Raw genomic sequence first — 14,781 nt, 5'->3', positions numbered from 1 at the left:
TACACAATTATTTTTAAAATATATTATGGAAATAATTCCTATATTTTCCTAACCCTTTTAATGGTTTAAAAAATAAATATATTGTTTTCCTTGTACAGTATATTTTCATAAATGTTAAAAAGAATATAAAAATGCAATTTCGTGATTTCACAGTATTTAACATATTGTTCGAAATAAAATAAGAATGAAATAATACTTCTATCCTATATTTTTTTATCTTCCTAACTCTTTTAAACGTTATTTGTTTTTACTTTCTTCATTTCAAGCGGATTAATGACATCATCATGCTACACATCTAAAATATATCATTGTTAATGTTTTCATATACTCATTTCAGCAGACATTTACTTTATAGATAGGCTTCATTAAGTTTTCTTATAAGTAATGCCTCAAAATATCAAAAAGTAAAATATATTTATTTAAATATTTTTAGTTTTAATCTTGCTTGTTTAATGTTTAGTAAAATAGTTTAAAGATAAAACTAATTAGCTTTAATTATTTCATTATTAATATTTAATCCATTAATAATTAAAGAAAGAATACTGAAAATTGCTCGGGGTCACGTAACTATATCTTACAAAAAACAAATTTTAAAATGAAAAATATAAATATGTTTTTGAAAGGGTGGGCTATATATTAAAGCAATAAGTTTAAGACTAATCATAATAAAATGAAAGAATTAAAGTAAAAAATTTCAAATTGTAAAAAAATGGTGAAGTTCTCACTCAATTCAGCAATTTTTTTATAAGTTGAAATATATGTGCGCGTTTAGGATCACAACGGGTCGGGTACGGGTAGTGCCTACTCGCAACTCGACCCGTCGAATAAAATTGTACCTGTTACCTGTTGGGTACTCGTTTAAAAAATATCCGCGGGTATTTTAAAACTCGCGGATACCCGTAAAAAAAAATATTTAATACATATTTAAAATAAAATTACAAAATATATATATATATATATATATATATAATATGATATAAATTAAATATAAATTAAAATTTAATTTTAATTAAATTTAACCTAATAAAATATAATTTTATTTTATTTTTAATTAATTTAATTAAAAAAATTTTTTTTTTTCACGGGTAGCGGGTAGTATACTACCCGTACTCGACCCGTTTAGAAACGGGTATTAAAATACCCACTACCCAATACCCGCGGATAGTTACTATCCGCTGCAGATTTTACCTGCGGATACCTGTGTCCGCGGGTAAAATTGTTATCCCTATGCGCGTGTCATTTTTTTATATAATAAAAAATGGAATATAAAAAATGAATTATTATAATAAAATTTATTAAAATATATTACTGAAATTTATATTAGAAATATAAAAAATAAATGCATAAAAATAATTATGAAAGCAACTCTTTGATTAATTTTTATGCTATTATAATTATATAAAAGAAATACTGGAAAATTTTCATGAAAACTAAAAGTAAAAAGTATAATTAAATACGTATTAAAATCATAGTTATAATTTTAATGTAAAAATCATGATTATAATTATATAATAAAAACAATTGACTTGTATGAGTAATTTTATAACATAACAGAAACTAAAACATTGATTAATAAATAGCCTCCACATTCTTTTAGATAGAAAAAAGACAAGATGTAAACATATTTATCTTGTTACTGTTAGAGAAAACAATATTTTTATCTAAAATTCCTTTCTAAAATGGATGAGAAGTGTCCATAATTCACACGTCTTATATTATTTAGATGTATCTCCATTGTAGAATTACTTCAGAAAGTAAATTATAGATATAAAAAACCACTATTAATGTGTGGCTCCAAAATAGTGACTCTATAAGAAACAAAAAAATCGTAAACAAAAAGCTATTATATATGAAGTCAATCACCATGTCCATATAAAAATATTAATGCTTGTTTTAATTATAATTTATAGGAAGTGGTAGGAGGCATGACATGAATATGAGTGGATCTCCGTATTATATATAATGTTATTCGAGCTCAAATATGAATAATTAAATTCATTAGCAACATCATGCCAATAACTTTCTCCCTGTTAAGCAAAATTATGTTAATTGAGTTTATTTTTATTATTATTATTTTTGTTTAAGAGAAGGGAAACTTAAAACAACACATTCAAATTAGAATAATATTAATATATTATAATTAATCTCAACAATTTAAGATTATGTTTATTATTTATAATGAGATATTATTATTTTATTATTAATTATTATGATATTATATATTTGAGTTAAGTATTATTTCAATTATAATAAATATATATTTTATAAATATAATTGGTATTTCTCAAACGATACAAACTTAATAATCATTCATATATTTATAACGTTAATAAAAATCCAAATTCTCTTAATGTCAATATAAAAAGATCATAATACATAAAGTTAAGATCAGTTGTTATCTTTGCTTTTCGTATTTATTAAAAATAAATCTTTCTTCAAGAGTCAATATTTAATAATTGTATCTTTATTAATTTTACAAATGAATTTAAAGCAATATTAAGATAAAGTATTTAGTTGCAGAAAACAAACGCATCATAAGGTGCTGCCAGCACTCTTCTTTTTAACTACTTGCACAAAACATAATTAAATAGTAAAAATGGAATCTTTATATAAAATAGTTTTCTATGGAGACGAAGGATGACGTGAATATAATTTTCTTTGTAAATATTTTTTAAACTCAAATCTTTTTCTACATTGAATTGAGTCATTATTCATTTATTTCTTAACCTTTTAATTCTTATAATGCTTAGTAAATATGTTAGATACAAACAAAGTCACACATTAAATAAAATATGAAGTATATATAAATTTATATACACATAAAATACATTTTTAGTAATAGATTATGAAGGTTTAACCCAAAAAGAACAATATCTTATTAATAGAGAGATTTTTAACTTACACAACAAAATCATCTAGGGACATTATATTTTATTTTTAATTTCACTGGATGTCATAAATTATGTTTTTATTTCTAAATTATATTAGAAATTTTGTTTCGTCTTTTTATAATCTCATCAGGTCTTGATGTATAAGAAATGCATAGATATCATTTTCGCTCAATACGATATTAACTTTTGTTGACAAACGATAAATTACTATGCTTATTTTTAAAATAGGATAATGATACGTTAATATAGATTTTCTTTTACAATATTTTGAAACAAGATAGGTGTCATCTTCTCATTGAGTTTAGAGTACATCAACATAATAATAAATAAATAATAAATTGGTGAAAAAAAATTCTGTCAAAACGTTATATAAAAAATGTGTCAAAATATTTTTTTTAAAACCGTTGACAAAAAAAAAGTTGTGGTGCATCCATGAAAAAAAACATAGTTTTCCTTTAATTTTATTTGAACCTTTTTGATAAATTTGAAGTACAGATGCTTCTCTGATAAATATCCTTTGGGAAAAACAAGAAATTCTGGCTAAAAATATTCTACATTATAGATTATGTGGGAAGAAGATTCCTCCACTGCTTTACATTTCTGGTTTACCTGAGTAATTTAGGAAGTAAAGTTATTGAAATAGATGAGCTGAATGATGACTTTGTGTTGTTGTTATAGTGATATCTGCAAAAGGTAAAAATGAATGGTAGAGTTTTGCATAAAAGAGAGTATACGTGTGTGGAAGAAAAACAATGCCAATGTAAGAATGGATATGAGTTGGAGAGGAATAATAATACGTGATTATGAAGCAACAGAGTGGCTTGCATTTCGCAAGGCCAAAGAATCACCAAATCAAGACCTCTTCAACAGAAAATGACAGATAAATAAACAAGGAAGAAAAAATAGCAAAGTCTAAAATTGTCTACTAGTTCCACCAACTTTTAGCCTTTGAATATCCCATCGTGCCTCCACTTTCAGAGGTTTATTCGGAAACCATATATTTGAGCTTTTGATCTCTTGCTTCTTGCAACCCCTACATTCCTTAGTCAAGGTATTCTCTCAGATATCATATCCTCCTTCATTACCTATCATAATAATATCATGTTCATTCATAAACTTCAAGCACGTTTTGATGCATGTTGTTCATCCTTGATTGGCGTTGAATGTGTCAAAATGTGTTTCAACACACACATTCTTAGGATTTCTAGTTGTATGCATGAGCAGCATTTGATCATTAAGATTTGAGATATCTATCTTTCTTTCTTTCTTTTTCTCTTTTTTCCCTGCATACCAGATGTTCGTCGTTTTGTCGTAGAAGCATTGGTTTTTGGAGCTTCTTGACTCGTGCTTTTTTTTTTGCTGGTTATATATGTTGCAGGCGTACGTCAAAGCTTCATTGTGGGCTATTGATGTATTCTAGTACTTGACTGCCTTAGGGCTTGTTTTGCTTCTGTGTGTAAGAAAAAATTATCAGTCATGGCTGAAATCGTGCCCTCATCTGTTGACCAACCCGTTAAACTTGGTAAGTCTAATAATTCCTTGAATTTCATATTACAAACATCTTTTCTGCAGTTTCTTTGTCGGCATTTTAGGATATGTTAACAACTTTTTTTTCACAATAAACTGTGTTATTATTTTATTTAAACGGACCAATAATAAAAAAAAATTTAATTAAAAAAAAATTGTTAAAAAACATTTTCGTATTTTATACACTCACAGTGAAATCTTCATCTGCTTTAGCTAGAACGTGGAATGGTACACACCATAATAAGAAATTTGCAGGCTATCATAGAGAAACACTTCACATTTAAATGTTCCCTTTTTTTTTTATGAAAATAGAAAAATCGTGGGATAAAATTTTAATAAATATTGTCTAAAATTAATTAATTGATAAAATTAAAAAATAAAATTAATTTAATTACAAACATAATTAATACTATCAAATATATATAATTCATTATATTTAAAAACATAAATTATTAATTAAAAATTATTTAGATTAATTAAAATTTTAATTAAAATCATAAATTATTAATCAAAAACATAAATTATTAATTAAAAATGATTTAGATTAATTAAATTTTTAATTAAAAACATAAATTATTAATCAAAAAACATAATTTTTTAATTAATAATTTATGTTTTTAATTAAATATTTAATTAATCTAAATCATTTTTAATTAATAACTTATGTTTTTAAATATAATGAATTATATATAGATGATAGTATTAATTATGTTTGTAATTAAATTAATTTTGTTTTTTAATTTTATCAATTAATCAATTTTAGACAATATTTATTAAACTTATATTTTCATTAATTTATATTAAGTAGATAATATTTATTTTAGACAATATTTATTAAAATTATATGTTGTACGGATGTAAACTTTGCAACAAATAATGCATCCAATGCTATACTGCTATTCATTAATTAAATGCTTGGTTGGATAACAAACAGAAAGTATTTATGGATCCAGATATATGTATGGTGTGGGAAAAACATGTAGTTTGCCAAGGTTGTTAATGGAAACAGGTACAACCGGAGCGGATGAAGATGTTTAGAGTGTGAATTTCTTTTTTTCAATTATCTTGTTCAAACTTGTGTGGGTAAATTTTACTTTCTTGCAAGCACAGGTCATGAAAGTGAATATTCTGACGATGAAAAGAAGAAAAGGGTAGGATCGTTCAAGAAGGTGGCCATGAATGCCTCATTTAAGTTCAGGGGTTCCCTTACCAAGAAGGGGAGGAGGCACAGCAGGGTTATGTCTGTCGCTATCGAGGATGATCTTGATGCAGAAGAGTTGCAAGCTGTTGATGCATTACGCCAAGCACTTATCTTGGAAGAACTATTGCCCTCAAGACATGATGATCACCATATGATGCTAAGGTGGCCTAGTGAAATAGTTTTCTTGCTGATAGATTTACTTAATAGATGTAGCATGAGCAAATTAACTCTTAATTTCACACTCTAATAGCTATAATTGTACGATGATCCAGATTCTTGAGAGCAAGGAAGTTTGACATTGAGAAAACAAAACAAATGTGGGCAGATATGCTTAAGTGGAGGCAGGAATTTGGAGCTGACACTATCTCGGAGGTATTGTTCTGCGGAAAAGGAAACTCACTTTTCAAGCTGTGATCTTTTTTTGTATGATTTTTTGTTTTTGTATCTCATTGTAGGTTTTTTGTCTTTAAGGATTTTGAATTCAGTGAACAAGATGAGGTCCTAAAATACTACCCACAAGGGCATCATGGGGTTGACAAGGATGGCAGACCCGTTTACATTGAAAAATTGGGTCAGGTTGACTCTGCCAAGCTGATGCAAGTAACAACAATGGATCGTTATCTCAAGTACCACGTAAAGGAGTTTGAGAGAACCTTTGCCGTTAAGTTGCCAGCTTGTTCCATTGCAGCAAAGAGGCACATTGACCAAAGCACAACTATTTTGGATGTGCAAGGAGTGGTATGTGTACAAAATTTATGGACATGTTTCAGTTCATCAACTTCTCTACCAAAGAATAACCAATATGAGAAAAGAACAATAGTTACACCTTATATGATAGTCACTATAAATTTAAAAAGCCAATGTCCATTCCAATTATTTGTGGTGCATATCATATCATATCATATCACATCATATCCACTGTTACTATTTTTTCAAATGGAAACAAGTTTCATAAAATTGCTGACTAGCATGCTTGCTCAGGGTCTTAAGAGTTTGAACAAAGCAGCAAGAGATCTCCTCCAGAGGCTTCAGAAAATTGATGGTGACAACTACCCTGAGGTACTGGTTTATTTTATCTATATGGGCATGCGTCCTTCTAATGTTACCCTAATTGAAACTTTTTTTTTCTACAGTCACTGAACCGTATGTTCATCATCAATGCTGGTTCTGGATTTAGGCTCTTGTGGAACACCATTAAGTCATTCCTAGATCCCAAGACCACTGCAAAAATCCATGTAAAAGTTTTAGCCTGCTGATCAATTAAAACCAAGGTGTTTTTCAGTTAAGAAGGGACACTGAACAGATTAATGATTTATTGTACAGGTCCTAGGTAACAAATACCAGAGCAAGTTGCTTGAAATCATTGACGCCAGGTTAAATTTATCTCCTCTCCCATTGAAGTATTTCATTCATCAAATACGTAATTTGGAATTGAGAAATGATAACTCTTCATGATCAAATTCATTGATGCATAAAAATACCATTAAATATGTTCTTCCATAATGTCATTGGCATTGCTCCTAAAGACTATAAATAACACCTCGGTTGTCTATCCTGTTTATCAGTGAACTTCCAGAGTTCTTGGGTGGTACTTGTACTTGTGCAGATAAAGGTGGTTGCATGCTTTCTGACAAGGGGCCATGGAATGACCCAGATATCATCAAGGTAGTCTACCGCTGAAGGATAAATTTCTTTAGTTAAGCAGCAAAGTAAAAAAAAATGAAGTATTTGTTCTTGATGAATTAGATGATTCAAAATGGCGAGGGCAAATGCAAGAGACAAACCTTGTCCGGGATTCAGGAGAAAATAGTCAAAGAAGACGAGAAAGCACATCAAAATGTAGTAAGTTTCCATCCTTTTAGCAATTTCAGACTGCAAAACTTTGTAGTGGAACTCTTCGTATTTATTTGTTAGAATATCTGATAACTTAGTATATACTTTTTTGGCATATATTATCAAGGGAAACAAAGAATCATTTCCACAGACATACGATGTTGATGTGCCATGCGTATCTCCAAAAGTAAGTTCCATTGACGAAATGTAAATCAAAATTTCTCTCTCTGCTATCATTTTTTTTAAGACTTGCCCTTATAATATATATTGCAGGTGGTAAAGCCTGTGTACAAATGTGAGGAATTAGTCCCTGTGCCTGGCAAGCCAGTCAATTCATCTTGGAATAAATTAATAGAGAATGACAAAGGTGCACTTTCTAAAGGTATTTTACATGAAAATGAATATTCCCTTGCACTTCTATACTTGTGGCTACTTCTGCTAAAATTATAACTTTAATTTCGTAAAGGTGCAGATAGTTTTCCTAGCAAGACATCTGAGGTGCATACCAATCACTTTGTTGGTGGAATCATGGCCTTTATTATGGGGATTGTGACCATGATCCGCATGACAAAGAACATGCCAAGGAAACTCAATGAAGCAACACTATTTAGCAATTCAGGATATTATGAGGGCACTATGATGAAAGCGGCCCCCTTCTCATGCATTGATTACATGACCTTTATGAAGCGCATGGCTGAACTAGAAGAGAAAGTCACTGTCCTCAACAAGAGATCTATCATGCCACCCGAAAAGGAGGAAGTGCTGAATAATGCACTAAACAGAGTCACCACTCTCGAACAAGACTTGGTTGCAACCAAAAAGGTTTACGACTTTTCCTTCCTATTTTAATGCCATGAATGTTATTTCCATTTTATTTCAACTTCGTATTTTATTTGGCTTTCTATTTCGGCTTTAGGCACTTGATGAAGCCCTTACTCGACAAGGAGAACTCCAAGCTGTAATTGACAAGAAAAGGAAGAAGAAGAAGTTGGTATGTTGTACTAGACATATATTTCCATTCATTTTTCTATAGGTTTATCTATCGACTACTTTTATTCACACTTTTTTGGTTTTTTATTACAGTTCCGCCGCTTCGGCTGTTTTGCTGCTTGATATCAAATAGTTTACTGCATCAGGAAGAATTGTAAAATTGGAGGCTTTCCATTTCGACAGCCTATCAATGTTTTAATAAAACCTTGTGCCGATCCAATATAATGTTTGCCATTCCTAGACAATTGTGCGTATGTCGAAATATTGCATCCTTTTTTGACCAAAAAAAAATCATATTATCCAGCTTTAATCCATTGAGAATAACAAAAGGTGTTTTATCAATGTAACCCTTTGGCTCTGCATCATTTTAAAATTTCATATACAGTTGTTTTTGGAAGTATGGTGTGCATTCACATAATCATCAAATGTACTTTCTCCCTTTCTCTTTAATTGGTACATTAATGTAAATCCTTAATCAATGTATTGACAACATTAGGTTAAAACGATGACTGCATTTGAACCATATAGCCAACGGCTACCTATCAAAAAAATCATTTCGGAGACACTAATGTAAGTTTGTATGCCAGTGTTTTAGCATTACTGAAAATACTCAGCCAAAGTATACCTCAAGAGATTGAAAAAAAAGAACAGAACTTTTCAACTAACAAAGGCAAACACAGATAAATGACTGCAACCACAAAAAAAAAAAAGGCTCGTGTTTCACAAGCCAGCAAAGACAGTATTGTTGATATACACACTTTGAAAGAAACAATTCTCATTATACTGGAAATCAGCAGTCAGGGTTACATCTTGTGCAAGGTTAACATTCCTTAAGAACAACCGTGACATCCTGTGCAGAATCTCTTTCCCAGTAACAAATCTCACCAGCAAAACTTCTTTTTCTGATTAAAACACAGACAATGAAGGAAAGAAACATATAAAAAATCAGATGTATGCCAAGGTTTTAACTTTATTCAAAAGATACAGTTGCCAACTTACCCGAAACCTGGCTTCTTCTTGTCTGTCGATGTAAGCAAGCAGCTCTTCTTGCCTCATTAATGCGTCATGAAGAGCCTATGTAAAACTCATCAAATCCAAATGTTAGGGGCCCGGGTAAGCAATCAGTTAGACACTGTATTCTTCATACCTCTACCCTATATTATGTCATTTTGGAACAACAAACCTCAATTACATGCAGATGTTAATTTTTTCTATGCTGTAAATAGCATTTTTTAGTTTTAGATTAAAAAATATGAAAAAGGCATGGATATTCCTTAATGCTTTACACATGCACCCCATAAATACAGAGAGCATCGGCATGACATCATGATCTTCAAAAAGTAGAAAATAACGTAAGCATCCTACCTTTTTAGTAGCAATTAACTCAGCTTCCAAGGCATCCACCCGGCATACAGCAGCATTCAACAACTCTTCTTTCTCATAAGGCATCTCAGATGGTTTAGATTGGAGCGTATCAACCTTCTCTTCAAGCTCACCCAACCTTTTCAGCATGGAGGGAAGGATATTTTCTTCTGTAGAAGGTGGATTTGAGGTCGTAGGACGAAGTTCCATGTTTGTTGTATCAGTAGGTGGTTCTGAAGTACTCCTATCATCATTAGATGATAATGCAGAAATTTTCTTGGTCACAGGATATGAAACTTGACGTAAAAGAGTTAATACGGTCAAGAAGAAGACAGACAGTGCTACCCAAATACGAGCTTGAAGTCCCTCCGGAGTTTTCTGATTGACAGAAAGAGAAGATGCTCCTGTATTGAAATTCAATTAAGTTTCTGGAGAAAATTGCATGAAACAATTCAAATCCAAAAGGCAAGTTGCACTGATTAGCAACAAAGCTAAGACTCCTAGATACAGTTTCTAGGGATTGTTTAGATCCCTCTACGACTCTAACAGGCCCATCAAAAAGCTATTATTGACTATCAAGTTCAGACATATTCTCCGTATATATCAAGGATCCAATAGTTGAATATCTCAGAGACGAGACCCCAAAATCTCTAGTATGAGCACAAATAGCAAGAAGAATGATACACTGAAAACTAAGCTTACCAGATAAATAATTTATAGTACACAGCTATACATATATAAACGCGGAATCCCAAATTCAAAGACAAGTTATTTGAGAGTTATAGTGACAGTCTACAAAGACAATCACCACAAATCTAAGATACAAATAATAAGCCAACACCAACCCAATACAAGGAGCATAAAGCCTATCAACATACCATGATTTTAGAAGCAATTGTGTATATGGATAAATATATAATAAGAAAAAATGAAAGACTTCGTCAAAAGTGTACATCAATAAATACCACATCATAAGTCACTAACCTTTTAAGGTGTAAGACCTTTGTAGGGAGGTTTGCTTGTTCCAACCAGCATCAACAGGTATGTCTACCATTGGAACATATTCATCGTATCCAGACAAGTTACTGGCATAGCTTGTTTTTCCTACTATTTTAGCCTGACAAAGATCACAAATGCAAACAAATTTTATATTTAGGACAGAACACAGGGCAATCCTCTAAAAGATATTAGATACTTTGAATTTGGTATAGTTCTCATCTCATTATACGAAATATATTTCAAGATTTATTTACTAGTTCCCATAACAGTGAATTTAAAACCAAAATGACAGGATGGTAAAATAAGAAATCCATGGGACTAGATCAATTACTTTCCTCCCAAAATTAATCCAATCCAATCCACAAACACTCCTAAATTAACAAGCCCGGAAACGATGCACATATCAAGACAATAGTAGCAACTTCTTTAATAAGTCAAAACTTACTTCCTCATGAACAGGGGTCAGCTTAAGGTGTGAATAACTCCTCATTGCTTTCGGAGAAGATATATCTTCGGCCTCTGATCCTGATTCAGCAGTGGATGTATCACTGCCTTTGACCTGTAAGGAAGAGGTGATAAAATTAAATATGACAAGTAATAAGATGAACATTGAAGAAAGGTATGATTACGATGCCATTGATTTGGTTCCGTTTAAAAATAAGTACCGTTGGGTATCCTGGCTTAGCATACACAATGACCTTTCTTTCATTGTTAAGAACTTTTACAACTTGTTTTGACCGCCATGCTCCACCATTGAGAACCATCTGTATAGAGTTCACATGTAATCAACTGTAAGCTTATCACAAGTAAAACTGACATAGTATACATATAACCTATCAAAAATTAAGCAAGAACAGCATGTAACCTTGAATATTTCAGGGTTTTTCCAGGGCCCTTTATCAGATCTAAGGCAACCTCCTTGATCTGCACAGCTGCAGGTACCTCCCAGAAATTCTGGCAACTCACTTCATCATGTGAAAAATAATACAAAGTATTAATCAAAAAGGAAAAGAAAAATAAAAAAATATAAAATTGTATGCAGATTATAATAAACATATAAAAAATAGGGACATCGAGTACCTGGCATCTATTACTTCTAGCAATTTGCTTTGGTACTTATTTCCAAGAACCTAAGTAATGTTTTGAAATAAATATCAAACAGCTTCAGAAGTCTTATAAGTCATAACATCATTAAACAGATCTCTACATAGCTGGAAAATGGTCATTTTACATACGTGAATCTTAGAAGTTGTTTTGGGATCGAGAAAAGATTTGACAGTATTCCACAACAGCCTAAATCCAGGCCCAGCATTTATGATAAACATCTGGCAAAGGGTCTGTGTGTCATTAACAAAAGAATCATTAGTCACTGACCATAGTATATCTTTCAGATTGCCAATAACAGATGAAATCAGCATTCCAAAAGAAAGTATAATAATTACACAAGGAACAAGAAAACACACCTCAGGGTAATTGTCACCGTCAATTTTCTGCAATCGTGTAACGAGTTCCCGAGCAGACTTCGTAAAGTTCTTAAGTCCCTGTAATGTCAATTAAATAACAAACATGTTGTAAGTTCTAGGCCTTTGGTTAAAAGTCAACACAGAGGAATAATTAAAGGAAACATACCACTCCGTGAACATCTAAGATCGTTGTGCTAGAATCAATGTGCCTCTTGGCGGCAATAGTGCAAGCAGGAAACTTTACTGCAAAAGCTTTCTCAAACTCTTGCACATGGTACTTCACGTATCTATCCATAGTTGTAACTTGCATAAGTTTGTTTGGATCAACTTTTCCAAGTCTTTCAATATAAACAGGCCTTCCCTCCTTATCGATGCCATGATGGCCATGTGGATAGTACTTCACAACTTCATCCAACTCTTCGAACACAAAATCCTGATAAAAGCCCGAAACAGTATGTAAGGCGATCGTTCAGCGTGATATTGTTTCGGCACCAAACACCTGCCAAAGCAGAAGCCATACACATGTGCCAAATTCCAACCACATTTACCTGCATAATTGTGTCCGCGCCAAACTCCTTCCTCCATTGTAGCATGTCACACCACATATGTTTTGCCTTGTCAATATCGAACTTCCTCGCTTTCAGAAATCTTCAAAACGACAATTACGAAAATTCAGGTACAAGTTCATTTGTCCAAAATTATACAAGAAACTCAACATCAAACTAGGGTTTCATTCTTTTTTTTCTTTCAAGAACACCAGTTCTATCTGTGATACTTTTTGCCATTGAAATTCTTGTGCTATAACGGTTTTAAAAACATTCCGCAACAGCAATTTCATCCGCACAATCAAGGTTTTCGAACTCACTGCGGCCGCATAGCAACTGCAACTGCAGCCACATCAGCTGCAATTTTCCGCAAAGTCAAGGATGATGACAACCACAAATTAAAAACCCGGAATTACCTTAACATCGTATGGTAATCATCAAACGCTTCAGGGAGCAATTCGTCCATGATCAAGGATTGGCGAAATGCGTCGACAGCTTGAAGCTCCTCGAAATCACGAACGTCCTCAATCGACACGGAACTAACACGGCCATCGCTCTTTCTCCTGCTACTCTTCTTTCTAAGAGAGTGTTTGAATTTGGAGGACGCATTGAGCGCTTTCTTTTTGAGAGATCCAATTCTGGTCCTCCTCTCATCCTCGGAGTTCTCAAAGTCAGATCTCCTTTCCCTCTTCTCATCACTGCCCGAGAACCCCTCAAAGCCTGCCAAAACACACAATCAAACTCAAAACGAAACAAACACACAAAAAACCACACTATTCAACGTCACAGATTGGGGCAATTTTCTGGAAATTAACCAAAGAGAGACTCACAAGGCCTGGCAAAACGATCGAGGGGACCGGACATTGCGGTTGCGATGATCAATTGCGACAGAAACACATAAAGGATTGAGAAACCCTAGGAATCGTAGATAGGATTGAATTTGAAGGAGGTGGTACTTGTTTTGTGAGTGATTCCGATCAAAGGTGCGAAATGCTTTTGCGAGTGAAGTAAAATACGATTATGATAAAAAAAAAAGAAATAAATAAATAGGAATAAATAAGAAGCGTTTGACGTCGGCGACAGCTAGAGAGAGGAGAAAGGTAAGGAGAGAAGGCGCGTGGGAGGTGTTATAGGAATAGGAGCTGGAGAAGGAAGGTGGCAGCATGTGGGTCCCACTTGGCTGAGTGGCGCAGCCACGTGGCGGTGGCGGATGTAAGAAGAATCAGAGAATGAGCCAATTGGAAAGCGCCAGTCTTCATTCCCTCAGGGGAGGCATTTCGTCAAACACTCAGCTTTACAAAACCCACCATATTCATCTGTCTTTCAATGTGTTCTAAAAGTTACGCATAATTTCACCTTCCATTCTTCTTCACATCTACTTATAATTTATTACATCTTATTTTTCTTTGTTAACTGTACCTAACTCTGTAACGTTATCCACCATCAACTTGAACCAATTCATCTGAATCACACTACCTTCATAATTCAAAGATGTTTTTTGTGATACACCTGATAACTTTGACAAAAACGTTGTCATGATCATTTTCTAATTTAACTAACAAACGAATATTTGTCTCAAAAACCAAAAGTCAACGTGTCTTCATTTATTCTAATCTTACCTTAATTATTCATAACCACGAGAAAAATTATATTATATTATAATACGTGGGATCGAATTAATCCTTCTCCCAATTCTGTCTAATTCATTGGCGTAGGTCTAGGACTATAGGTTAAATTCAATCTCACACGATAAGATAAAATTTATATCTATTTATATATTTTAAATTCTTCTTGTTTTTAAACGATATTGTTAGAATAGGATTTTAAGTCGAATTCAATTTCATAAAATAAACTCGTAAGTGATATTTATATTCATTTATATACTTTAAATTCGTTTTATCTTTAATCAACGTGAAACTTTTAACAATATTAAAGATAACTAATTTATCGTAATATTTAAAATTTATATT

The 14,781-nt window shown here is 32.1% G+C and overlaps 2 protein-coding genes across 5 annotated transcripts; one reads left to right on the top strand and one right to left on the bottom strand.

Annotated features, from left to right (window-relative positions):
- Positions 1-3,641: 3,641 nt before the first annotated feature.
- On the top strand, positions 3,642-8,687 carry LOC108331561 (phosphatidylinositol/phosphatidylcholine transfer protein SFH3). 4 transcript variants are annotated; one of them, XM_017566325.2, is made up of 15 exons: positions 3,642-3,942; positions 4,270-4,413; positions 5,529-5,781; positions 5,892-5,991; positions 6,091-6,357; positions 6,601-6,678; positions 6,753-6,854; positions 6,943-6,992; positions 7,185-7,284; positions 7,366-7,461; positions 7,580-7,639; positions 7,726-7,834; positions 7,925-8,274; positions 8,369-8,443; positions 8,536-8,687. In XM_017566325.2, exons 2-15 carry the CDS (start codon positions 4,368-4,370, stop codon positions 8,563-8,565), a joined length of 1,716 nt encoding a protein of 571 aa, XP_017421814.1. In that variant the 5' UTR covers positions 3,642-3,942; positions 4,270-4,367; the 3' UTR covers positions 8,566-8,687. The 4 variants fall into 4 exon arrangements, with proteins under 4 accessions (XP_017421814.1, XP_017421810.1, XP_017421812.1 ...); XM_017566321.2 differs by having other exon boundaries at positions 3,643-3,942; positions 7,919-8,274; XM_017566323.2 differs by lacking the exons at positions 3,642-3,942; positions 4,270-4,413 and adding an exon at positions 5,324-5,427.
- A 326-nt stretch (positions 8,688-9,013) lies between these two features.
- Positions 9,014-14,140, bottom strand: LOC108331560 (phosphatidylinositol/phosphatidylcholine transfer protein SFH6). Its single transcript, XM_017566319.2, has 14 exons — positions 13,642-14,140; positions 13,228-13,531; positions 12,815-12,914; positions 12,433-12,699; positions 12,267-12,344; positions 12,039-12,140; positions 11,884-11,933; positions 11,669-11,768; positions 11,469-11,567; positions 11,249-11,362; positions 10,789-10,921; positions 9,808-10,208; positions 9,442-9,516; positions 9,014-9,344 (listed from the first exon to the last, which is right to left on the bottom strand). Exons 1-14 carry the CDS (start codon positions 13,673-13,675, stop codon positions 9,324-9,326), a joined length of 1,878 nt encoding a protein of 625 aa, XP_017421808.1. The 5' UTR covers positions 13,676-14,140; the 3' UTR covers positions 9,014-9,323.
- Between the last annotated feature and the right edge of the window lie 641 nt (positions 14,141-14,781).

The sequence above is a fragment of the Vigna angularis genome, chromosome 4 (genome assembly GCF_016808095.1).
Source record: "Vigna angularis cultivar LongXiaoDou No.4 chromosome 4, ASM1680809v1, whole genome shotgun sequence".
In the NCBI taxonomy this organism is placed as follows: domain Eukaryota; kingdom Viridiplantae; phylum Streptophyta; class Magnoliopsida; order Fabales; family Fabaceae; genus Vigna; species Vigna angularis.
The sequence above is the reverse complement of the archived record's forward strand: the minus strand, read 5'-3'. Positions and strand labels throughout refer to the sequence as shown.